This window comes from Myzus persicae, unplaced genomic scaffold, assembly GCF_001856785.1.
Source record: "Myzus persicae strain clone G006 unplaced genomic scaffold, MPER_G0061.0, whole genome shotgun sequence".
Lineage (NCBI taxonomy): Eukaryota > Metazoa > Arthropoda > Insecta > Hemiptera > Aphididae > Myzus > Myzus persicae.
This window is the reverse complement of record NW_019102714.1, coordinates 141009-169004: the sequence shown is the minus strand read 5'-3', so window position 1 is coordinate 169004 and position 27996 is coordinate 141009. Positions and strand designations below refer to the sequence as shown.

The 27996-nt window shown below is 31.5% G+C and overlaps 1 protein-coding gene across 2 annotated transcripts; it reads left to right on the top strand.

The window, feature by feature from the left end:
- The first annotated feature begins 1001 nt into the window (after positions 1-1001).
- On the top strand, positions 1002-27996 carry LOC111032983. 2 transcript variants are annotated; one of them, XR_002604358.1, is made up of 6 exons: positions 1002-1220; positions 15048-15908; positions 17090-20373; positions 22633-23074; positions 23181-26094; positions 26653-27996. XR_002604358.1 is itself a non-coding variant. In XM_022313497.1 (5 exons), exons 1-5 carry the CDS (start codon positions 1140-1142, stop codon positions 24606-24608), a joined length of 6096 nt encoding a protein of 2031 aa, XP_022169189.1. In that variant the 5' UTR covers positions 1002-1139; the 3' UTR covers positions 24609-27996. The 2 variants fall into 2 exon arrangements, 1 of the variants encoding a protein (XP_022169189.1); XM_022313497.1 differs by having other exon boundaries at positions 23181-27996.

The window sequence follows — 27996 nt, the reverse complement described above, 5'->3', positions numbered from 1 at the left end:
AATTAATAAACGTTCGTTATTCGATGACCCACATGTGACCTTGGTCTCGTGTAAAAACTCATATTAGCTGTCCGGGCCGTTCGTTCTAGAATATTCTTTGATAACTTTGTAAGACGAGTGTGTCGTAAAGGCAGGAGATTATATGATATATTGATATATCATTATATGTATATAATGCTATGTGGTAGTATTGTTTGCTCTAGAATATTCTCCGACAATTTTGAGGGTGGGGTTTGCCTCTTCTAGGCCTATCGAGTTCAATAATTACGGCTAGCAGCCATGTTTGTTCGTTCTAGAATATTCTCTGTACATTTCGTTAACGGAGGGTGTGTGAAAGTGACAGGTCTAGAGATTTATATATATATATACAAAGATATAATAACGTCGTTGTCGAAAGAATTTGATGTTTACCGGCCGGGTGCTGCCGCTTTATCGTTGGTTCTATAGAATATTCTTCAAAAACCTTCAGAGGAGAGTGTGTGGCGGTGGCGGGATGGGTACATGTATATGTTATGTATACTTACATAATATAAGTATAGCACTATAACTAAGGCAATGGTTGTGACCTTGTAGAATATAGGTCCCTACTGCGCATGCGTGATTTGAAATACTGGATCGTCCTGCGCTACCAGCCGTTCGGGCAGGTAGGTACGCGTGTACCCAACTGTTCTACGAATTTCTGTGTTTCGACATCGGTGGACGGGGGAGCGGTTCGGTGGGATGCATTGTTCGGGCGGTGGTGGCGGGAGAGAACACCGGTGGCCTGGCTGCAGTGTAACCGCGTGTTATTACATATTTTAGCTCCGACGTTGTCAACAACGCGAGTACGTGACACGCTCACCACTCGGTAGTTGGTAGGTTATATCGTTATTTTTTGAATCTGCCGGTTGCCCACACTGTATTGTTGCTCGGTCGATCGGTGTGAGTGGTGTGATGCGCTTGCGCTGCCAGCACTATAGACGTCCAATTCTCAGCCGCCTTTGCCTTCCCGAGTCATAGGTATTTAATATAAATCATCCTACGGAACGCACCGGTTGCGGACGCACGCCTGGCCAACCGCTTGTAGCTGTTAGTCATTAGTTAGTAGTCTTCACGGTTTTACCATTTTAATATGAACATTGGAATTTTCTAACGTCAAGATGTGCTTCCAAATGTCGACACCCGAAGGGTCGTCCGATGACGATCCTGATGACGAGCGTGGTCGGAGTTCCAACAGTTCGGTGAGCAAAAATTACCAGTACAAATTTATAATATTATTACTTAATACCCATAACCTGTAGGTACTTAGGTATATTGCTCATTGTATGTCACTTTTGCCAGATCGTAAAAACAGGATAGGTCTACCTTACGGAGTCCTTTTACGTAATACTTTATTATTATTAAACATATCATCAATCATAATAACAATAGTAATCGAGCTATTTGTATTATAATAATTTTGTAATAATTTGTATAGCGTTATTATAATATTATAAGATCATCTTATAATTTGTAATTATAAGTAGTTGTCACGTGTTTTTAGCATTAGTACCTATTGTATAGTGTTGTTTTAGTTAATATTTATTGAACAATTTAGGTTATTTTTTGGCATTATTGTACATAAATATTTTGTGTTTATAAAACCATAATGGATAATCATAGGTAATTTTAATACAAGTACAATAGCATGTAAACATTTGTTGTATACATATTATAATCACTTAGGCTAGAAATACACTGTCTGGTTTCGCACAGGATTCTAAGACTATTTATTCGTTTTATCTCGATGGGTGCAAAATTAGATATACATACAAGAATATTTCAATAAAAAACCACGCTTTCATTAAACTGTTCGTTTCACTTTTATCATATTCCGATGTTTTAGTAATTGTTCTGTAAATGTAAATGTTATACAGGTTCTAGTGCGTAAGAAATAACAGGATGTAATATGGTGAGAGGAATTAAGAAAATAAAGAGTGTATGTGTGAGAGAGAAAAAGAGAGAGGGTGAGAGAAAGACAGACAGAGACGGAGGGACAGAGATAGAGACTGAGACACATAGACGTTCAGACTGTGACATTGAGTGGGGGAGAAAAGGGCGTGAATGTGAGAGAAGAGAACATGGGATGCCGCTTTGCTTGCTGCATTTATATTATTTATATATACGTGATGGTATGAATCAAAGATCACAGAGAGTTATATTAACGAGGTGAAAGGTTTTCTATCATGTTTTTCGTTGGTTATGTAATGTGTGTAAGACGTGTGCGTGTATGGCCGCGCTGATCTTTAATAATTGATATGTCGTTGCCTTGTGTTCGAGAGCTTGTAGATAAAATGTACATACAATTATATAATTTGAAATGTTTGTGCTTTGTGCATGTGGGGTATTCAAGCGGTGGTTGTAAAAACATTTGGATGTAGTACATTATTGTGGCGAAACCGGTTGTGACGAGAGTCTACAGCTACCAAATATTTAAACCCTTGGTTGTCAGTGGGTGGAGGGTAGAGATGACGATGAAAGGGCAGCCAGTTTTCCAAAATGGGTTCTTATAATATTAAATTATCTTGTGACTGGGATTCTATACCGACCATGTTTAAGGAGTTAAATGTAGGCAATTTTACAGCTACTGTAAATGTGGGGCCGCCGACCAATAGAGTTAAGGGGATTCGATACCGATCTGTTTTAAGGAGTTGAATATAGGCAATTTATATAGTACGTGCGTGCAAGACATGGTTACGTGTATGTAACTGATTATTAGTGTGAGTGACTCCCGCACCACCACTATTTCTATTATGACTCACGCACGCTCATACACATGTCAACGTGTACAACGTCGCGCGCGCGAGTAAATTAAATAGACTGTTTTTTCGACTAAAACATCCAATATTTTGTCCATCATTCCGATGGACCTAATGATACGATAAGACTTTTAAAAACTGATTTGAATTCGTTATTATGTCTTCTTGAGATCGGCCTAGCCACTTTTTTGAATTTACAATTTTAATTCAGAGTAATCAAAACTTACATTTTTTTAAGTTTCACAATTTCTAAATCCATATTATAAAGATTACGGGCCGAATTTTGAAAAAGTGACGTGGCCGATCTCAAGAAGACATAATAACGAATTCAAATCAGTTTTTAAAAGTCTTATCGCATTATTAGGTCCATCGGACTGATGGACAAAATATTGAATGCTTTAGTCTAAAAAATGGTCGGTATCGAATCCCCTTAAGCGCTATCTGCAGTGATACAGTGTTTTAGAATAGACAGGGTACATTGTATTTGCTATGTTGAACCAGGTATACTCCGAGAGGATTTCTTATGTAAATTAGTCTGGTAAATACATCTGCAAACAAAGTTTATTCATTAATTGTAAGATACTCATTGTTATTTTATTATCTTCTATTATTATTATTATTATTACTATTATTATTATTATTATCATTATCAGTACCTAACGTTTACACATTTCATATCGAAATACCTATACACTTCTCTAGTCATGTTCAATAAAATAAAATTCAGTTTTATCAATGTATCATTAACGTTCATCTACAATTTGTCAAAAAGGAAATCGATTTGTATGTACGGAAAAAATTCGTCACATTAGCTTAATTTAAAAATAAAAAATAAAAAATTTGTTTTTTAATTTATGTAAGATAAATAATATTTTTAAATACAATATTTGCGTACCTTGTTATGTATCTAATATTCTGAATGGATTTTAATAAATAATAATAATATCATAATGTTAACTAGGTACTAAAATGTATGAGTATGAGTGTATGACCAATGAAAAATGTGAGCCTTCGCTCAGAAAAATTATCTGTATTCAACACTTAATTCATCCACTTTATGTATAATATATTAATATACTCGTGTGTATATTTATGACGAAACCAAATCATTTTCTTACGATTTATAATACCGTAGATACCGGTATCAACATTTGAAGTGCCGTCAGTACTATTTCATTCACGAAAACTCGTCGGAATTGGTATAATTAATGTGATAGTTAGGGGGAGCCTAATAATATGATAGTACTACGTTACTTTTCTTCATACCATACGTATCTTACACGTACAACATATTTCACCGACCGGATCATAAAGAATATTGATTTCTCTTTGAAGAGTAATTTTCTTCACAGGAAACCGTCGTTGAAGTTGTGTTAAGTGGCTTTGTGATTGATGGGGTTGAGGGGTCGGGTTGTAGATGGCGTGTAAAGTATGGCATATTAAAGTGTCCAACAGCCTAAAGTTGCGCGGAGGGTCGGAGAATGATAGTGTATTAGTAGTCGCTTGATTCCCTCTAAGCGTTTTGTGGACCATTATTGGGTTGCTTTCCCCACTGGTATATTGCGTGTCCTTTGTAAATTCAAAATCAATGTTTTGCGCGTTTTGTTTTCCCCGTTTTCCCGAAAATATTGGAAAATATTATTTACAAAATTAATTTGGGTTAATTTCAATTTAAATGAAGTTAGAACTTGAGTTTTGAAAAATATTAACTTTTAAATCGTAGTAAAATGGTATTTACATAATTATATTTCATTCAAATTTACCCGATTATTTGTTCATTGCTCAAGGTTATTAGTTTTGAGGCTTGTCAAAGATAACCTTTTGTACCCTAAATAATCATTCCGATTTAGTTTGATTAAACTTACGTTTAAATTAAAAATCATATTTTATATTCTATTCAATTAAGACAATTAAGTAAATATGTTTAGCCAAAGTTCACATATTGTAATATAATAATTATTTCTAACATTATCTATGTAACACGGTTTCTGTATATTTTGTGTTGTCTGGCGTTTATTTAATGAGTTATTTCGAAATGATATAATAAGAAAAAAAAGTAATACATGCTAATGATTTATTATTTTTGTAACAACTCTACTTACAACTTACTACTTACATAATGTGTTTTCTTCGATGATAATTTTAACTAATTAACATATTTTTAAAAAAATGTTGAAATCATTCAGTTATTTTTGGACTTATCATCATACTACTATATAAAATAGAACCCCCTTTTTTGTATGTACGCTCATAACTCAAAAAGTACCCAACGGATTTTAGTACAGTTTTCACTAATCAATAGGTCTAGATTCAGTGCAGGTTTTAATATACAATTTATTCTTATAACTTGATTAATAAAATAAAAAAATTATTTGTGCCATACATCAGTATATACTTAAATAGCATAAAATTGTCGCCCCGTGCACAGATTTCCCTTGCGCAGTGGCACTTTTATAAGATTTCAAAGACAGTGTTTCGAACCACTAATTGGTTATGATAAGCAAACAATTCTTACTTTTGACCAAACAAAACAAAATAATTAATATTTGTGTAATATTAGTATTAGTGCTTTATTGACATGTTTTTATCCCCTGGAGCGCTCCACTATTTCTTTATACTATATCCATACAACATATTGATAGTACAGCTCATATATTCACATTACTATGATTCTTCAAAATTGCCTATATTTAACTTCTTTAAAATGGTCAGTGATTATCACATCTGTACTATACTCTGTCTATTCCCCTAAATAAGAACATTGTATTTGCTTGCTGTTGGCATGACCATCACCAGCAGACTACAGAATCACTTCTGTATGCAGATTTTAATATTTATGTATATTTTTTATAGAAAATCAACACATATTATTTCAAATTAGATATTGTTCAATTAAAATTTAAATATTGATTGACCTACTTCTTTTAAGATTTACAGCTTGTGTCGGAGATTATAATAATGTTATTATTATGAGCAGTGATGTAAAAATACCGTATTATATTTTTCATTTGTATAATACGTGTATTATACATGTATTATACGTGTATTATACAGTATTAAAAAAAAATTGTTTGGTGTTTACATTATTGTTAAATATAGTTATTCAAGTATAGTAAAATCAAAACTATTGAAGTTTATTGATGAATAATGATCCATTTTAAATATTAAATTAAATAATGGCAGTTATGAGTTAGGTAATTATAAATAAATAAAAATATATTGTTTCTAAGTTTAGAATATTAGATTTTAATATTTTTAGTAATTAGAATTAGTATTTAATTAATTAATTTGTGAGTATTTACAGTAATTACACAACTATTTAGACCCCCCCACACTATAGTGTTAACATTGATTAAATGTAATCAATGGTGTTAATAAATAAGAACTTTTAACAAAAAAAGAAACAAACTTTATTATAATTATTATAAAAACAGAACATAAATTAATAACTTTATTTTAAATTACCTATAAAAAATTAACTATTAATAATATATAGGTAATAACAAAATTTAATAACAAACAAAATAAAATAATAACTTGTTCTTCTTCAAATCAATCAAAAGTTATAAATTATAATACAGTGTATAGGTAACGATAAAATTAAAAATTACCAATATTTATTTTTGATACTCTTTATTTTTGTTAATTACAGCCTGGAAAATTGATTCTGTCTCATCAGGATTAATTTGTTCATCTTCTTCATCTTCTTCATCTTCTTCATCTGAATTATTGATCTCCAGACTATTATCTTCAAAACATTCTAAATCTTCAGCATCATTACTATTTTGTAGCTTTAGATTGTGCTTAACATATACTAATTTAGAAGCTCTATCCGTAGTTAATCTATTTCTTTTTGCTGTATGCACTAGTCCATAAGTAGAAAAAGATCTCTCTGTTGAAGCTGAGGTAGGTGGACATTGTAAAATGGCTGATGCAACTGTCGCTAAATTCGAAGACGAACAAATTCCATTCCACCATGTTATTATGTTCATTTGATTACCATCGGTTTTAGTATTTAGACAATTCCACACAAAGTCTCTTGCCCATAAGCCACTATTTGTTCTATAGTTTGCCAAATCACATAATACATCAGCTTGTGGTAAATTAATATAGGTTGCAAAATAATAAATGAATTGTGAAGCTTCTACACTTTCTTCTTTAGTCAAATATTTTCCCTTGTGTCTAGGATCTAATAAATGTGCAGCTAAATGAATTTTTTCAATTGCCATTTTTCTTCTTTTTTCTATGCATGATAAAATACCTTGTTGTTCTTTTGATACTGAAACTAAATTTTTTATTTTGTCGTCAATTTGATGAAACGCACAGACAACATCTGATAAATTACTAGCCTCAGACTCTAAAATTTTAATCCAAATCGAAATAGGTTCAAGTATGCTAATAAGTTTTTCAACTTTTGGCCAAAATATATCATTATCTAATATTTTAGCTGAAAAATTTTTACTCAAATACTTAATAGCTTTTGGAGAAATAGCTATTTGTTGCAAATATTGTTTATTAAAAATAAGACTTTTTAAACATTGCACATTTGAGCCCCAACGGGTCACAATAGGTAACTTGAGTGTTATTTTTTTTTTAATTTTATCAGGATCAGCATTTTGAAATTCTTTTAAAAGTGAATTTAATATGTGGGACTGTTTGAATTCAACACAAATTTTTTTAGCTGAATCCCCCAGTAATGAAAAAGTATTTAACTGCATTAGATCTTTGTTAAGTAAGTTTAGGACATGAGCAGCACAGCCATAATATGAAATGTTTTCATCTTTAAATTTTTCCTTAAGAATTTTCCAAGAACAAGTCATATTTTTAGCATTATCTGTGACAACAGATATAATTTTCTTAATGTTTACAGCGCAAAATACATCTTCTATTATACTAGCCATGTATTCTCCAGTATGTGAGTTGCTTCCAGTGTCAATAATTTTAAAAATTACAGGTTCTGGAGTAGTCAATATAACATTTATGATAGGTTCTTGCCTATAATTAGAAAAATATGTTTTTTACTAAAGGAATTGACAAAAAATACTAATTACCTACCTAATATTACTCCATCCATCCAACTGAAGAGATAAAAAACGAGCACTGTTTATTTTTGCTGTCACTTTATTTTCAATTTTGTTATATTCTGCATCTAAAAGTTTGTTCGATAAATGATACCGCGTAGGTAGTTTTAAACAGGGGCGAATTTTTTTAAATGCTTTTTGCCAGTAAACATTTTCGGTAAAACTTAATGCTGTCCCAGATGCATAGCAAGCTCTAGCAAGAATTTCCCATATTTCTTCCTATAAATTATAATAGCACTAGTTTAGTTAAATAAAAATCAATTGATTAGTGAATGTATAATATAGATTAAGACCTAATCTATATTATACATTAATTTATTTGATAAATAAATATATTTATATTTTATACCTAATCATTAGGTAGTTAAAAAATATTAAAATTCAACAAATTAATAACTGCCTTTTCATCATAATTATCTTTATTAGTATCCAGTTATCTAGAATTTATTCTATTAAAGTAAACAATATAAGTTATTACCTGTTCTTGTATATTAATGAGGCGATCGACATATCCATCCAAAGTTCTAGTATTTGATTCTCTTGAAATTTTACTTGAAAAAGTTGTTAGTTTAGTTGCATTTGAATCATTCTTAAAAATATTTGTGTTTGATGAAGATGTAGTAGTAGAACTAGCAGGAATATGTTGATGAATAATTTCATAGGAATCAATTGTGTTTGAATTTTGTATTAAATCTTGATTTTCAACCATAAGTTCAGAATCCTCATAAGTTTGATCATTTTTTAAAAAGGCTGGTATAATTGCACCCAAATTATTAGATGATATTGTTTCCGTGCTACTATTTGAACTGAAACTAACCTGTTCAAAGTTGTTTAGTTTAAACAAAGATGCAATTTTTACTTTATCATTTTGGAATTTGAAATCCGTTTTTCGGCATATTAATAAATGCTTAGCTAAACGAAATGCATTATAGGCGTAAGACTCCTTACAAAATATGCATTTTCGCTTTTCCGTCTTTCCAATATAATACTTAATAAAATATTTATCAACAAAAGCTTTTTGTTTCGAAGGTCGACCCATTGTAAAAACAAACGGTACCTAACTTTTCAATTATTCAGGAGTTAAAAATTATTGTAAATTTTAGTTAAACATTATTAAATGTAAGACGTAATAACACATTAACACATAATAGGAATTAATAACACTATTCACAATAAATAAAAGTTACAATATTGTATAAGAATAATTAATACCACCATTACACTAATAACTTATAAATAAATACATTTATACAAAACGTGATGACTGATATGCCGTACAACTACCGCCATGGCGCATCAGTTAGTGGGGACCAGCTGTCGCGACACGTAACTGTCGTTATATCACTGTTATCAGTTGAAACAAAATTCATTGCATGCATAAACGGCGAATCGGCTTACCATTTATTACTCGTTTTTTTTTTTTTTTATACCATTTGTATTTTATTTTTTAATACACAACGTATAATACACTTGTATAATACAATACTATACAGTTTGTATTATACAATTTACATCACTGATTATGAGTAAATATTAAATATTAAAATAAAAAGATGAATATAAACATAACAATAGGTGAACATAATTTAAGTTACTATGATATGAAATCTAAATAAATAAAAACAGATACTTTAAACATTAACAGACATCCTTTTAAAATTCTATAAATAAATATTTATATATTATGCATTTAACATTTTTAATATCACTTAACATTTTTTTTTTTAATTTCATAGAAACATAATTAAAAATGTTGGTTCTAAATAATTTACAAAAGACTGACCAAAAGATTTATTGGCATATTGAACAGGAACATCATAATTTCTGATATCTAATTTATTACCTAAGTTATTATAATGATTACTTATCTAACTAAAAATGTTCTACTAAATATATAGTTAACATTTTTTTTATATAAGTAACTTACTCGTAAAATATCAAGATATTTATAAATTTAATTTGTAGATCCTTTTGGTGTATATTTATTTAAACAAATTCTGGCATTATTTTTAAATTGTAGAAAATTAATGGAAACACTTCTTAATATTCAAATAAGCAATGATACAGACATCAATAAGAATGCAGATCTTGAATTAAAATCAGACAATGGGAGGTTGTGTAATTTTGGGGATCATTTCAGGGCCGTCAAGCCTGGTGACCCACAAATAAATATATTTCAGAGTTAAAAAATGGTTTTGATATAATATTATAACACTTTTCATTGCTTATATTTGGAAGACCAAGGTGGATAAGGTGTAAACACTTTCACCCGCCCATCTAATACAAAGTAATCGGAAATATCACTCTAGTGTTAAATACACTATGGGTGAGTAGGTCTGCTGTCCACCCCATAGATTTTACTAACTAGATGATAGAAAGTGTTAGTATTTGTAACAACCTAGATGATAATTTGATTAATGATTAATGATTAATTTTGAAACCTATGATGTGAACGCACCTTTGGTATAAATTATAGTATATTTATTATTACATGTTATTATATATGATAATGAAATAACATGGTTATTTTTGATATTCATAAATAATATTATATCATGCGAAATTATATATCAACTTCATCAATTTTATTCAAATAATCCTTATATGTCTTTGGAATGTTTTTTTTATTTAAAACTTCAATCTAACATTTTTTAACATTTTGCCATATTCAAGCATATTTTAATATTTTAATTAATAGTATTATAATATATTATATTAAAAAGTAAATTGAAAAATGTGGTAATATTAATTATTGTATTTATATTTCATAGAAAACAAAAAATATAATTTCCACAATAATTTTACCAATGTTATAGGTTATTATATTTAATATTCATTTAAATTTATTTCTATTAAGAAATGTGAAACAAAGATTCAACTATTAATATTTTACCAACTCAAACTAAAATGGTACCTCAACTGATTAAAATATAGAATATAGATGGATACTTTTACCCATTTACTTTCTTATATAAAATAATTTAATTAGGCTGACCTATATTACACCTAACAAAAAAAAAAATATTTTTTGGTTTATAATGTATTTATATAATTCACACAATAAAAAAAAATATACATCAAATCAATTTATGCATGCATCTATTGCATTTAATTGAGTAAATGCATTCAAATACTGCTTTCTAAACCAAGTATTTAATGTCTTGGAGTTACTTATATTTTAAAATCAAATACTTTTCAATATTTAAAAGAATTATTCTTCACATTTCTAATTGGTTTTTGATAGTCATTTTAGTTGTAATTAAAAACAAATTATTGAAAATGTATTTATTTTGTTTTTTATAAGCAACAGATTATTGTTTAATTAATATTTTAGAATAAAAATCTAACACATTATAATTTATTATCATTTTTCAGTATAAAATGAAGTAGGTAGGTAGTACAAAATTTTACTATTGTACTTAAATGTGACATTAAAATTTTAAATTTGTATTTATTAATTACTAAATAAATTTTCTTATCTACTTGTAGAGCTAAAACAGTATTTAAATTCATGCCAATGATTTGTATTTGTACTTAAATACTTTTTCTTAAAACGTTTTGAAATATTTCCTACATGCATGCATTTGTATCTTGTACATTTTTTACAACTTTTTTTTACCACTAATTAAGCTAATCAAAACAATCAAAAAGCAAATTTTGACTCCTAGAATGGTTCATAAATCTTGGACATAATTTTTTATTTATTTATTTGTATATTATTTTAAAGAGCTCAGTGGTAATTTATTTTGGTTTGCTGAAATTCTGCATAAAAAGCTGTTTATTTGGGTAATCAACATGATCTAATAGTGAACATAAGGGGAAGTTACAAATGACTTTTGTTGTCTATGTCTCACAAGTGCATAACATAACAAATTTTAAGCTGAGTAGATTATGTTTAGCTCCTTTAGTTTAAAAATTAAAGTGAATTGACCACTTATACAATTTAAATAAATTATTATTTCGGCAATTTCATAAGATTTTTATTATATTTTAATTTTAAAGCAAGTTATGAGTATTTTAAAATTCAAAATTGTTAGAAAATTTTAAAATACTAATAACTCTCGTTAGAATTTAATTATAATAAAAATCTCATGACATTGCCTAGATAATAATCTTAACTTTAAATTTTATTAGAGAACAATTCACCCTAATTTTTTAACTAATGGAGATCTGCTGAGTGTACAACTTTCTATGTCATGTACTTGTAAGACGGAGACAACAAATGTCACTGTAATGTTTCCTTAACTTGAGTAATATTTTCAACCAACTAATAAGCCAAGTATTTACATCTTATCAATCCACCTTGTGTAAAATAAAACACTAACAACAACATAAATGTTAACCACTATTATATGAGTAAGTTACTTAAACTTACGTCTGTACAACCTTCATACATAGTCAATGTAAATACAATTTGTTTGCCTCCAGGGGTCCACTATTGTTTGATATCTGATGTGGGCCTGAGGCTATGGCCCCCCTTTATCCGGGCTTGATGATTAACTTGCTTTGATTACCTACTTTGTTAATAAGTCTATAAGTCCTATAATCAATGTTTTGAATAACTATAAGTTAAATAAAATTATTTTTGAATATAAACACCCATAGCACCTAATAACTACTATTCAAAATAAAACAATGTTTATAATAGTAATATATTACACTGGGCTTATGGACAAGGAATGTGTTACCTTGATTACTGAGTAGTGATCCTTTAAATCTACAAGTTACTTGCAAGCATTCAGTTTAAATGTATCATAAACTTTAGACTTCAACAAGCAAGTACTTGCTACTGATTTAACATTGAATGTATATTTTACTTTTATGGTTTATTATTTTATATTTACTTTTATTTTATTTTATACATAGGTAGAAAATACAAAATTATAGTTATTATTTTAGAATGTTATATTTTTATTTTATATCATAAGTTTAATGTATATATTATGTAATTAATAATTACCAATGGCCACAGGCAACCATACGATAAATATAAAAAGAAACAAGGTAATTTATGTTTAATTATTTAATTATTTATTTCATTCAAATAAATTATTGGAAAAATTAATTTATATAAAAATAATTTGTTACATTTTAATAACAATTAATGGTTCAAAATTTGAATCGATAATATGAGCTCTTTTTGATCAAGATTCATACATCACAAATCTATGGCAACATTAGATGGTAAATTGGTATTTATTTCTATAAATGTTAGTTTGATTGCAAGATATTTGTGGAATACATCGAGATATTTTCAATCCTTCAATAAAAATCATAAACTTCTAAAAATTAAAAATAATAGAGTTAAACTGACATTGCTTACAGTCTAAAACTATTGTAGTAATTTTAACTTAAAAGGATACCACGACCATGTGTTTTCTTCATCTTACAAATACCTAACTTGGCAAATTGTATGTTTTGAAAAACGCTGCTATGATTAATATTAGAGCCTAATAATAATAAACCTATTATCAAATTTATAAATTGCATAATAAGCATTTTTACTCTAAAACAAATATTCAAAAAAGTGTGCACCATTTTTTATTATTTATTTTATTATTTATTCAGAAAACCAAGAATTGTTAAAAATATTCATAAATAAACAAATTCTATAAACAAAATAATTTTTTAGCTATTTATCATATGCAAAAATAAAATGATAAAATAAAAAAATATCTAGTTATGTTTTTTCAAATAACAGTAGATCTTTTCAATACTTAAATTGTAGCTTTGGAACATAATTAATACATATTATTATCTTTTTGATCAATCAATTTTGGTTTGAATATAATAAAAAACCTGCTGCTATTTCAATAGTATTGGTAAATTCAATTTTACATTTTCAGTGTAAGACATTTCTTCTTCTGGACAGTCTATCGCTGAACTCAAGCTAAAAAATCAATTTGATAATAATAAATTAAAACTAAGTAAAAAAAACAAAACTCTCTTTAACTTCATAATTTATGAATATAATTGATAACCAAATTGAGAAAAATGGTAGAGACGACGGAAAATCAAAATTTTATCTTATCTGACATAATATCTTAAAATACTTTAAACAAAATTGGATATAATTTTTAATAGGTACCTAAGAATTATGATTCTTCTATTTTAATTATATTGGAGCAGTAACGCTAAACCAAAATAAATGTACTTATTTTATTCTGAGCAATATCGTTTGCACTTGTAATAGATATTTACATAATTTAATAATTATGTTAGTTTCTTAAATTCTCAAAGTGTGTTTCGATGCAATGCTTTCAATGTTTTATTTTTCTAACTGGTTTTTGAAATGATAATTTCCCGTTTATGAGTACTAACAATTCGCATAATATGAGGTGGTTTTGAATTTGAGAAAAAGAAACAATCCTTAATTATATTTAATTTTATTATGAACTAAAATAAATACAAATTATTAAATATTTCACAATATAATTTCGATAAAATGTAGCGCCTAAGGGTCCCCACTACTACATTAAATTTTAGTTCAAAAGGCCTAAAGTTTTGACAAAATTAAAATTAGTTAACGTTTTCTAATTCTAAATAGAGATTTGAATTCAGCAGAAAAATGTCTATAGGTATAAGTTTATATTATATAATACTTTCCATTAATGAGTTTTAGTTTATTTACAATTATGATTTAATAAAATCCGTGTTTTTAAGTTTTTAATGATTGTTATAACAACTAAACAAGATTACATATTTCAAAGCGTTCCTTAAAATCGATAGACATCTATGATAACAAATTGTATAAAAATTGTAACTTGTTTTATGTTTTTTATCAAATAATAAATATTGCTTTCAAATTACAACACACCACCTGTAGAGTAAATATAAACCCATCTACTGTCTGCCTATTCCACGGATCAATCTAATAAAGCGATAATATTTTTAAAAGTACATAGATTTTTCATGTTTACATGAAAACGACTTTTAAATTAAAATTTTTAGAATTATTTGAATTGTATTCATAACATTTCAAAAGTTATTTTATAGAATTGATATAAATAAATAAAATACCGGTTTAATCGTTGTATATCAAAATTAATGCAAATTCAGATTTATTTTGAACAGGCCTTATCTGTTAAATATATTAATGTTATGTTAGATAGAAAGTACACAAGTTTTTACTCATTTATTTACTCGTTTTTATTAATATTTTTTTTTGTACCTTTTTGTTATAAAATAGCAAGAAGCTGATGATGATGATGACTCTGACAACTTAACATATCGCCAACATAAAATAATTAAGCAGCCTTCTCTAAATCGTATTCCAAGAATGTCAACTATGGAGTCTGGAATGTCACCACCAAATGAAGCAACACCGTTGCCCAAACAGCAACATCAGCCACCATTATCACAGTTTGTATCATCACCGTTGAATGCTGACTCAGCCACTGCTGATGTAGAAACCGAAAAAACGAAAAAACTTTTGGAATGGGAGCTTTCATCGTTGGAAGCGGATGACTTGCGATCGCATGCCTGGTATCATGGTCAACTGGTGGACCGGAACGAGGCTGAGCGGTTATTACGTCAGTGTGTCTCCGAAGAGTATGGTTCTGTTACTGCAAATGACACGATTTCTCCTCCAAACAATTCTACTGCTACTGCCACTATAGGCTCTTCATTATTACAAGAGCATGCCGAAGAAGACACTAGTGATTCGGATGGAATGGAAGACGTCAGCAGTGAGAGCAGTGAAGCCAATTTCGGTGATGACTCCTTGGACGAACGTGGCATGGATCCGTCCGTAGCCACGTCAACCACGATGGCTGCGGCTCTGCAGTTGCCGATTAAAAGACCCAAGCGGCCTCGCCGACCTCGGCGGCACTTCTATTGTTTTTTAGTTCGAGACAGCTTGAATGTCCGGCCACCAGGTCGATACGTTGTGTCGTGTCTGCGGGTTGACAATTACGAAGACTTCGAGACTGGGGACAAAAACAAATCCCAACGCTGTCGTGATGATCAGCGACGGAAGTTTCGCCGACAACAACAACGGAGACAGCGAAGGCAACAGAGACATCCTGTGTTGCATTTTGTCGTGAATGAGGTGAGTGACACATGTTATCTTAATTTATTATTTAGGTAGTAACTTTTTTTCTGATATTTTTTTCTATTTAAAAGGTCTTGTGTTTTTTTTTGTATTCAATAAAAAATTTTTCGATTAATATTTTAAAAAAATTGACATTTCTTAATTGGTGAAACAAAATAAGAACAACCATGACAGAATATTTTATTTCGGATCATTGACATTAAATAAAAAATTATTTTTAATGATATTAATTTGCCTTATCTGACATGAATTCTGTAGTTCACTGAATTCAATTTTACGAATTTAAAATCTTACTTCATGGAATGGCCATTTTAATACATTATTATTAGGGAACGGATTTATATGTAATAAAAATACAAAAATATGTGCTAAAAACATCAAAATATGCGGGAAAAACATTTTGATTTCTGTATAAGTACAATGCATTAATGGAAATAAAACATTCAATATAATTATGCAGATATCAGGTACATATAGAATATATTACAAAATTATGTGTTACTTGGAATAATTACAATTTCTTTTAAATCATTGAATGTGAAATGTTGCCTATTAGGTCTCAATATATGTTTAAAACGGTTAAAGGATTGTTCCACATCAACTGATGTAATTGGAGGAATGGAAGATATTTGAAGCTCATAGTATCTGAAGACGATAATTCCAAATTTGTATATGAATGTCTATCACTCAGTATTTCATTGTTTGTTTTAAAATCAATATATAGAACGGTTTGTTTTCGGTAAAAGCATGCATTTTTTTCTATCAACATCTATCCATCCGCTTGCAATTTTAATTTTTCTTTTGCTGATTCAATAATTTGAATACTATAATTTAAGGACATAATTTTTTGTTATACCGATAAATAGCTGGTTTAGTTCAACGCAACATGGCTTAAAAACGTTTGAATGATGAAATGATTAAATATGCTTAAAAATATTTACAAATTAGTGAAATATGTAAAAACATGTAAAATACAATTTTCGTTATTTTAATATGAACGATTTAAATCTTGAACATTTCTTATCAAATACTATCTTGTTCTAATAAGAATATGCATTTACATATACCTCCGTTGCCTAATTATTATGTATTGATTAATTCTTGGTATTTTCAAGCTTAATACGTATTTAAATTGTGTACATAAATATAAAGTTTTGTTGTCTTTCCTCAAATTATAGATAATCCTGCAACCCGGAACAGTATATGAGCGTTCACAATTCAGTTTTGGGGAAACCTTACCATCTCTGACTACCGCTATTTCAACTGCAGTGGTGAACAACAACGATCAACGGCAATTTCAGCCGGGATTTGATAGTGTGCCCGATCTGATCAGGTACTATGTTGGTGGTGCTGATGACAATGCCGTACTTTCTTATGGAGGTGGGAACGATGGTGTTGTGAGTAGTAGTAGTATGACACTTTCTCGGACAGCTCAAACTGATGTACGGATTCGGTATCCATGCAACAGGCGTCGCCCACTGATGATAGACTACCCGTTGGCTGAAGCGACATCTCCAAATATTTCCCCGATTACGATGGAAAATGCTCGGTTGATGCAACAACATTGCAGTGGAGTGATTGCGCTTTCCGCCCACAGTGAACGACAACGAGTATTATCCACTTCTCCTGGTGGGGAAATAGAAGCGTCAACTTCATCTCAGAATACAAATCATCGACATCATTCACCATCGTCACCTACTCAAACTTCAAAATGGATGCGCATGCATTGTGCATCTAATTCGTTAATCCGAAGAACTCCTTCAGCGACCGTAACATCCGAAATGGTTACATCAGCTACGTCTTTGATGCCTTCTGCAGCAGAAGGATCGGCAAATCAAACTCAGTCACAACCATTGACATCCCCTTGCCCCCCAATAATTGATCCACACTTGCCAATCAATAGCACCACAATATTATCACCACAAGGTATATTAATGACAACTATACCGCGTACGGCAACTTCACCCGAGAAAATCTTTATATCTAGGCCAACGCGTTTGAAACCATTCTCATCAACAGCAAAGGCCATATCAATTACTCTACCGGGCCAACCACAATCATCTTATCCACCTCCTTCAACCTCCGGTTCATCATCGTCATTATCATCTGAACGTCCTTCAACTTCGGGGTCAACGCCATTATCGTTCCAATCAGGTTTATCGCCACCACAATCGCTCGCCTCGAGCAGTACTCCACACTTGACAATCTCTGATTTATTATCATCACCATCATCTTCAATGGACTCACCGAGAATTTCACAGAGTTTATCAAGGGTTAATTCATTAAATCGTGAATTAAATGAACCGTCGCCGTTCAGTGTTTCCAGCATTACTACGACGGAAACGAATGAGAGTGTACCAACACCCGCCATCAATAGAGATCCCCCTTTAACACGACCTTCACGCAGAGATTTAATCACTGCGCAGGTGGCTCGTATTATGAACCATCCTATTCAGAGAGCAATATTGTCACCATTTGTTCAAGTAAGGGTACGCAATGGCTATCGGTCTATGCTGAACAGGATGTTACAACCTGAGCATGTAAGTCAACCAAGAATTTTTAATGGTTCTCCGAATATGAGTTTATCAGGAATCAATCGCCATGAGTACGATGGCCCCCGGAATGGATCAGCAAGCAATTTGATTCAGCCCGAAAGACGTCAAGTTCCTAGTAATAGCCAGAATACATCCTCAGAAAATGAGAATGATGACGAGGAACGAATGGAGCATCAATCCTCGTCATCCAATTCTTCTTCCATTTCAACATCCACGTTAAAGGATCAAGAAATAGGGCGAAATGGCGATGGACACAGGCAGATAACGGACCATCAGAAAGTAGAACACATTGTAGAGGAACCCCCAAAAAATGAGCGGCAATGCACAGGCAGACAGGATGTAAATTGCAAAAAAAAACCTCAGGTTGAGGAGGTCCAAGAGGTTGAGATGAGGAAAAAAAGTGTAGAAGAAGAGCACACACCTGATGATCTAGTTGATTTAAAAGAAGATCAAAAACAAAGTGATGGGCAGAGATCTTTGGATCCAGATTCCAACGTAGAAAAATCATCGGAAGCATCTGAAAATCAGAATTTTCGGAAATGCCGCACTCGTTGGACTAACACACTGCGTCAAGGGTTAGTTGACATGCTGGAACAGCCACATTTGGATTACCAGAATCGACAACTGACTCGAATTACGGGGACACAAGACTGTGATCCCCGACAACGAGGTTCGCGGCAAATAGATCAGACGCTGATTGAAGACCAAGAGATCGACCATACGACAGAGAGTATGGAGACGGAACTGCATAGAATATTACTAGACACAGAAACCAGACAACTAGCAAGTTTAACTAATCAAATAGGTCGAGCGGTCTCAGTTCCCCCAGCTCAAACACGTGCCACTCGAAATTCTATTAGGTTATCAAATAATGACTTAGCTGAAAACATGATTAGGCAATGGGTAGGTTTACAAAGAATTTCAAATCGAAGTAGAAGCTCCGAAGTAAAGGGAATACACAATCGAAGCCGAATACCTCTAATCGAACTTTTGCCACGTATTCGGCGGCAACGGTGGCAGAATAATAGACTTGTGACCGTTTTGCGAAACCCCCAGCTGCCTGCAGAGGACGATTTTCAGTCGTCGGGGGAGTACCTTAGAGGACACGTGACTCCACCGGGAGGAGTCCAAGTGCGAATGCAGATGAATATGAATTATCCTCAAGTGAATCGAGGTATAACTGGTCATAGTATCATTAATCAGGAGGGTAGAGGCACCCCCGTCGCCAATGCCGGTCAATCGAAGACTGTCGAGTCCAATGCTGACACTTCCAGCCAAAAAAAAGGTACTTGTTCTGTTGGTGTCGGCAGTATTGGGCGCAAGCTGGCTTGCGATTACGTAAACATCAACCCTTTAATCGATGACCATAACAACTCATTCAAAAAAAGTGGTACTGTACCTTTCAACACTAACGATCTTGACACGATCCATCACAAAAATTATCAACACCACGGATATAAACACCAAGTCAGCGAACAAAAAAACAATAATAACTACAAAAGTTTTGTTGCTAACAACATCGAAGCAGACGCCGATTATGAAAATATAATTACTCATAACACTGAAGATACCAATGATTTTAATTACGAAAATATAGGTCAAAACAGTGATGAGAAACGTCAACTAATTAATGACTGCAATGGAGGTAGTACTGCAGTTGCTGCTGCTTTGCGTGCCGTCCACCTGGCGATAATTGGTGATCCTGACGACTACGGTGGAACAACAGTGGGTTCTGCCAGATTAGCAGCCGCCTTGTGTCGTGCTGATGGTCGGGCCACCGTACTACCATATCGACGAAATTTTACTGAAAGTGAACAAGTTAGCCCACTTTTGAGTACATGCCCGCTTCAACTTTTGGGCCAACCAGGACCAGCGGGACGTCGAGCTCGTCTAGATGTCATAGAGAGGTATACCTAACATTGTTTTAAATCTAGTCCAATTTTAGTTTTGTAAAACCCTTAAAATTGCTTCAGATCACTTATAGTACATAATATGGGCGTTTTTAAGATATGAATTTCTACCTTAAATATAAATTATAATACACTACTAACGTTAAACAATACCTTAGTCAGAAATTTATATTTAAAAAAACACGCCAAAATTAGATAAAAATGTAATATGTGGAATCGTGTACGTGATTAAATGTTATCAAAATCTTCAAGATTCCGAATGTATTCCGGTACTTTTAGTATTCTTTGACATAAACGTAAAATCATAAGTTATCGTCTCACCAATTGTAAATTGCATATTCGAGTCAGTAATTTGGTTATCTAAAAACATCTGTTTTCAATAACTACACAAATATTTTCATAGTTATAAAGATATTATTTCAATAATAAATATAATTCATAAACACGAGTACCATCTTATCAAAATCAAAATAACATTTTATATTTCATTTCAATTATACACCTCGTATTTGTTTATATTTGAACACATTTTTATAATTTTTATAATATACTAGCTGTCCCACCCGGCGTTGCCCGGCCAAAAGTCACCTTAGTTGAACCTGAGATTTTTTTACATTATATTAATAATAGCTAACCCGTCAAACGTAATACTACATAATTTGCCTACATGTGGAACAGAAATTAGCCTGTATATTAAGATGGTGATTAAAAAAATTATAAAAAATTAGTGAAAATTTGATTAGTTATTAGTTATTTTTTACCAATAACTAATGTAACGCCATTGATTGTAAATACTAATAATAGATACCCAGATAAATTTTTTTTTTTTGCTTAACTAAATAATTATAATAATTGTTTATTACTCCACGTCAATACCGACCTGCCTAGAAGCACTTTATCGGACTAAATTTATACCTAAAACCTTCTCTGTGATATCTTCTTTAATTTAAAAAAAATTGCACGACGATTGAATAAGTAGTTAGGTAGTTTATCTGAACAAAAGACAGCGACTTCTATAGTAGTATAGATATTAGATAAAGATATAGATTATAGTTAGATCGCGTTGTAAATTGTGAGTGACTGAAACAAAAAAAAAAGTTTAAAAAACGAGAATTCTTAAGCAAAACCATCTTTTGATAAAATCTATTTTGTTAGTTTGGGCAGGTAACTAAAAAAAAATTGACCGTAAATACATGATTTTTTCGGCGAATATTTATATTAGAATTTTCTATACATCATACAATTTTTGAATCTTTTAGTGTTATTAATAGTCATAAGTAATTTTCTATTTTTGTTAGTTTTTTTAAATTATTGTGGAGAAAATATGTTTGCTCGGTCATACGATTTTACTAGTGTAATTAAAAATTAAAGCCAAGCGAAAATTCACAATAGTTTTTTATTGGCATCTGAAGCTAATGAAATTATTTCTACATTGGATGGTCAACCATAAACTAACAATTTAACAGTGAATGATTATTTATTTTCTAAATAAATAATAAATATAAATAAATATAAAGATAAATAGCCACAGATACTTTAAATATTCACCAATTAGTATTTTTATAGTTTAGTTCTTAATTTCTAAACTCTCCTTAAACTAATTTAGGTGTCAGATAAATGTTGACCGTGTAACTTAAAATCTAGTGGGTTCACCCGTTTTTTTATTTGTATTTATTTTCGTTATTATAATACATAAGTTATTATTATCTAGTTATTATAATCATCGTTTACTTCACCACCACCACACCACTGTATATTAAATTATAGAAATGTAATTATCTATACCATCATTTAAAATCTTTCTTCTCTTTATTAAGTATTATTCTTATTTATCGATGTGCCCAAAATTATTTGTATACCTATCCAAGATTTTATATTTCTTCTTCTCGGGTGAAGGTTGTGCGTTCGTACAAGATTTCTTTATAGCAGTCCGTTTTTTAATATTATTATTACTTTCCCTCAATATTATCTTCTCAATATCTAAATTAAGTATAAAATGTATAATCCAGTCCTAGGGAATCTTGGTATGTGGTTCGCCACCCAAGATATTTTAGTGTACCCTACAACACCTGACTTGTTCTCGCGTTATCCTAAAGTAACAACCATCGAGTATTTATCGTCTTATCATGACACTTGTATAGTAGTTAAATATAATTGCTATTATTTAATTCATGTGATTTAATATGTGTTTTAACTTCAGAAAACAACTTAGTTTCTGCCTGCCAACCTTATTTCATATGTGGTGTTGTTCTTTAGGTTTGCTTGTCTGCAGTACCTAGTTGCAATGACAGTAATAGTGACGCCTTGTTTGCTACTAATTGGCAGTGACATAAATGACAAAGAAAATCTAGCAGATGAAAATCTCGAGTGGAGTTTGGAAGATGAATACGAATACCGCCGTCGGCGGTTCTATTACCGATGTGCTGGTATTAGTAGTTGGTGTGTCTCTGATAACAATTCCACTTCTGATGACGATGACGAGAATTATAAACTAACAGCTAATTCAGATTTTGACTCTGGTTATTCATTGCCACCAAGAGAAGAGTGGGCTATTGAAAAACGTCACTGGTTGGATCTTCTGACTAGACATAGAGCAGCTGCTCTCGATAAGTGGATTCGTACGGCAGCTGATGCCAAACAGGCAGTGGGTGATGTGTATGGTTATCGGGCTCTGATGTCAGCGCTATGTTCTGATAGGGTAATTATTAAAATATATTTGTAAAATATTAATATTTTGAAACGATTTATAAATAAAACCTTAGTAAGAAGTGTGCACTAATTATTTTTATATACCTATATTTTAGATTCAGTCACTTCAAGATGCATGGGCAACTCTTCGTCGATTACACACTGACACAGCTGTTGCGTTTGAGTCCCGGCTTCGACCCGAGTTTCTGGGCCGCAGAGAAAAAAATTTAGTGACAGTGTTGGGAAAACCAGGCATTAATGACATCGATGATAACGACGTGAATGAGCTACTGCAGCTTCCGCCAAACGCAACAGTTCCTGATGCCACAGCACTGGCTGTACTATATGAACATTTGTATAACGACAATAATTTTAATACGAGTAGTAGCTTCAACACTACTTCCACTAGCTTAAACGATGTTGGCAGTAACAAGGAAAAAGACCCTAGAGTATCGTCATTTTTTACATCACCATTGTTACTGTCACCTTCACCGTGGTCGTCTCTCAATAGTGGTATAAGTCGTGGACTAGGATCTTCGGTTGCGTCTGACTACGGACTGAGTGCTCTTCATGTTCAGTGCATCCAGTACTCCGAGTGGGTGCAGCAGAGTTACGGTAATGATGATTCTATATTAACGAAACCACCTATGTTACAATTGGACCGGTTTCGCAGTAACTTCCGTGCACTATTACATCAGTATAGTGGAAGTTGCATTGATGATTATGACGACGATGATGAAAGATTTAACTATGTACTCGATTACAAAGATGAAAACTTCCAGAAGGATGAAAATACTTCCCACCACAAGGAAGTTAACTACAATCGAAACGACGAATTTGCATACGAACGACAGTATGAAGACAATATAGAGAAATATGGCACAAGTAGTGCTGATTATGATGATTGTGGCGATGACGATGATGATGATGCTACAGTTATCTGCTGTAATAACAGCAGTTCTCTTTCAGCAGTGAGAAGCATTGCAGTTGATAGTATGTGTGAAGACTCACATGTTGGAGCTATGGCAACAGAAAAGCGACGACAAACAACAACGAAAAATGAAGAATGCCATCTTTCTCCAGATCAAGAAGAAGACCGATTCTATCGCTGGATCGAGGATGTGAGTGTTTATAGTCCAGGCCCCGCACCGCTGAATATTGTGTTCTGCACCGAGCTTCATGTCCGACTATTTTGGCCTCCAACTCTTTTCCTTCAAGACGTTAATGACGACAAAGATACCGTTGATCATAAGTTGGCGATACCCGCCTACGCGCTAGGCACGACATACGCTGCGACCGCAACAGCAGCTTACGATGGTGAAAGCGAATCTTCTATCCATGTGCCACTGGCGTTGGACCTGAATCATGTAATTACTGCACAACTGGATCAAGCTGCTCAGGATATGCGTCTCAGGTACAAAGCCATGGATGATTTTTTGGATAGAGCATGTGCCTATTCGACGTTGCTCGCTAAAGTAGCCTATGAAGATAATACGATGGTAGGCAAACAACAACAGCATTGTATGCTGTCACAGTGTGTTTAGAAGAGCTATCCTCTTTGACTCCGGGGAATCTCTAATATTGTAGAGGTTAAGTTGTGCTAATCTACTCCGGAGTAATAATAAGCCAAATATCGACATTGTGAAGCTGTAACTAACTAAACATTAGAATATTGCTAGTATTATTTCTTGTTTATTTACTATATATCATATAGTATGTTGTATAGTATATTCAGCTAAGCTATTTCGAAAATCAATTGTATATATAAACCTTTTAGTGTGATTCACAGAAATGCAAGGTCGTTATACAATTTCTCACTTCCTTTGTGGCATTGATCACTGGCGTGCGTCTGCTATCATACTCAAGGGTTATGTTAGGTTAGTTTATTTTATAGTTATAAATGATATACGTGAGTGTACTCATTATGGTGGATTATTCTAATTAAACTGCCCAGTGGCTGGGGGTAGTAAGAATACTGGCCACGGTAATGAGCGCGACCGGTCGTAAGAGGCGTCCAACACGCTCCTGTGCGCGTCGAACATCATTCCGGTGCTGGCGATTAAATGCCAAGATGCTCGGAGCTGCTAATTAAAAGACGCGCTCAGCTGGCAGCATATTTTGTTAAGTTCTATTGTTTCACATTAATTTTATGGTTTATTTTTACATTTTAAATTTTTTTTAAAGCCTTTGAATATTCTGATTGTTATTGGGGTAGGTATCTTTATATATTTAGTAAAGCCCTAATTATGATTAAGCCTTATCATCACAGGCTAAACATAACATCTAAAGTAGTAATAATCTCATTTGATCATTATAAAAGTTTAGGTAAAAATATGTTTATCAATTTAATAATAAAAAACACATATTTCTCAAAATCTTTCATTCAATTTACACAATTTCTCATATTATTTTCCGTGGTTTAACCGTTGTTATCTTATATTCCATTTTTTTTTATTCTAATAAGAATTCATATTTATTTTTATTACACAGGTCTTTAATAAACAGCACATTATAAGTGCATTCATTTTTCTTTTATATACCTAGGTATAAGTTAGTCTGTTTATGAACTGTTATTTTAAGTGATGTTTATGGTTAAGAATTTTTAGATTTAATGTACATTTATATTATCCATATTTTTCTAAAGTTTAATTTTTTTTTTTTTCTAAGAGGCAAAGGACTGTTATTTTAAGTACGTAATTAAGATTTTATAATAATATATAAAATTAATGAAGATGAGCGTATTTGACGATATTAGAAATACATTTTAATGTAGATTAATGTAAATAAATGTAGACATATAATATATTATAATTTAATATACGTACGACCCCTCGATAGTTTTGAGTATAAATATAAGTAGGGGGGTTAGGTTATAATTTGGGCGCAGTTTATACCTGAATTTATTTAATTTCGGTTTAGCTAACTAACATGGATTAATATAAATATAAATATGTATATATAACATAGGTTAATAAACGATTTATAGCGTTGGATAGTCGTGATTGCCGGACGTTAAATACTCGAGTCGAGGTTTTGTTTTTTCATTTTTATTTTTTTGATGTACATGCAATTGGTTGTTAGGTACTACAAGTAACAACAGTTGCATGTACACGCCCGCTCGATAGTTTAAGTTTAAATATAAGGATAATATTAGCCGCAGTTTATACCCGAAATTTACCCCAACTTTCCAAATAGCAAAGTGCTGTTCAGAGGACGTCGTACCGTTACGTCTTCTCTACGCTTACTAACGCATAATATATCAAAATGTACGTCCAGCAGTTCCAATTTTGTATTGTTAGCTTAAATAATAAAATGAATTAAAGAAGATTATCTGTGTTCTCTCGCTGGTAATGGGCCAATTCACTCTAATATTTAAGCTACAGTACAAATTCGGAATTACTGGATTTAAATTCGTGTATATTTTATGCGTTAGTATGACGGAGACGACATCCTTTTATAAATATTTTAATTTAGAAATAAACTTAAATTTCGGTTAGGCTAACATGGATTAATATAAATATGTATGCATAATTTAGCATAATAAATGCTGTATAACGTGGTTGCCGATTGGTTAATACTCGAGTCGAGGTTTTGTTTTTTCATTTTTATTTTTTTGATGTACATGCAATTGGTTGTTAGGTACTACAAGTAACAACAGTTGCATGTACACGCCCGCTCGATAGTTTAAGTTTAAATATAAGGATAATATTAGCCGCAGTTTATACCCGAAATTTACCCCAACTTTCCAAATAGCAAAGTGCTGTTCAGAGGACGTCGTACCGTTACGTCTTCTCTACGCTTACTAACGCATAATATATCAAAATGTACGTCCAGCAGTTCCAATTTTGTATTGTTAGCTTAAATAATAAAATGAATTAAAGAAGATTATCTGTGTTCTCTCGCTGGTAATGGGCCAATTCACTCTAATATTTAAGCCACAGTACAAATTCGGAATTACTGGATTTAAATGTGTGTATATTATGCGTTAGTATGACGGAGACGACATCCTTTTATAAATATTTTAATTTAGAAATAAACTTAAATTTCGGTTAGGCTAACATGGATTAATATAAATATGTATGCATAATTTAGCATAATAAATGCTGCATAACGTGGTTGCCGATTGGTTAATACTCGAGTCGAGGTTTTGTTTTTTCATTTTTATTTTTTTGATGTACATGCAATTGGTTGTTAGGTACTACAAGTTACAGCAGTTGCGTGTACACGCCCACTCGATAGTTTAAGTATAAATATAAGTATAATATTAGCTTACATATTAGGTTATTAGGTATTATATATTATAGTGTTAAATTGGGAAGTAGTTATGTCGCCTATTTTAGTTTAGACTTTAAAATTGTTGCCAAGTTTTCGTACTGGCTGGCTGTATTTAATTAATTAGATTACGCGTGTGTCCGGGTACGGGTTTTTTTTTCATTTTTTTTTTCATGCCCACCGTAGAACGCATGCGTAAGTGCTAAAGTTTAGTTTTTAATTTTTTATTACCTATTTCATCATGATGTTGTTGAAATTTGCCACATCAGCCCGTTTAAGCATCGTTCATTTCGTAAAATATATTTAATACTGTCATTTAAATTTGAATAAGATAATAAAAAACTTTTATATGATTTATCGTTAACGATAAATTCCGATCGTGTAATAATTCATATTCCATACAGAATAAAACTAATTGTCGAATAATTAGCTTGCTTTTCTAAGTTACTTTATTATATTTTTTGTCTAGAGTTTAAAATTGTGGCTAAGGTTTTGCCCTGGCTTAAATCATAAGCAAACACAGTGGATTAGAAGTCTAACTTATTTGCATGTTCCTGGATACGGTTTTATTTTATATACTCACCGTGCACATGCATTTAAGTCCTTTAGTTTAGTTTTTATTTCATTTTTTACTTTATTCATACTATTAAGTTTAATAAT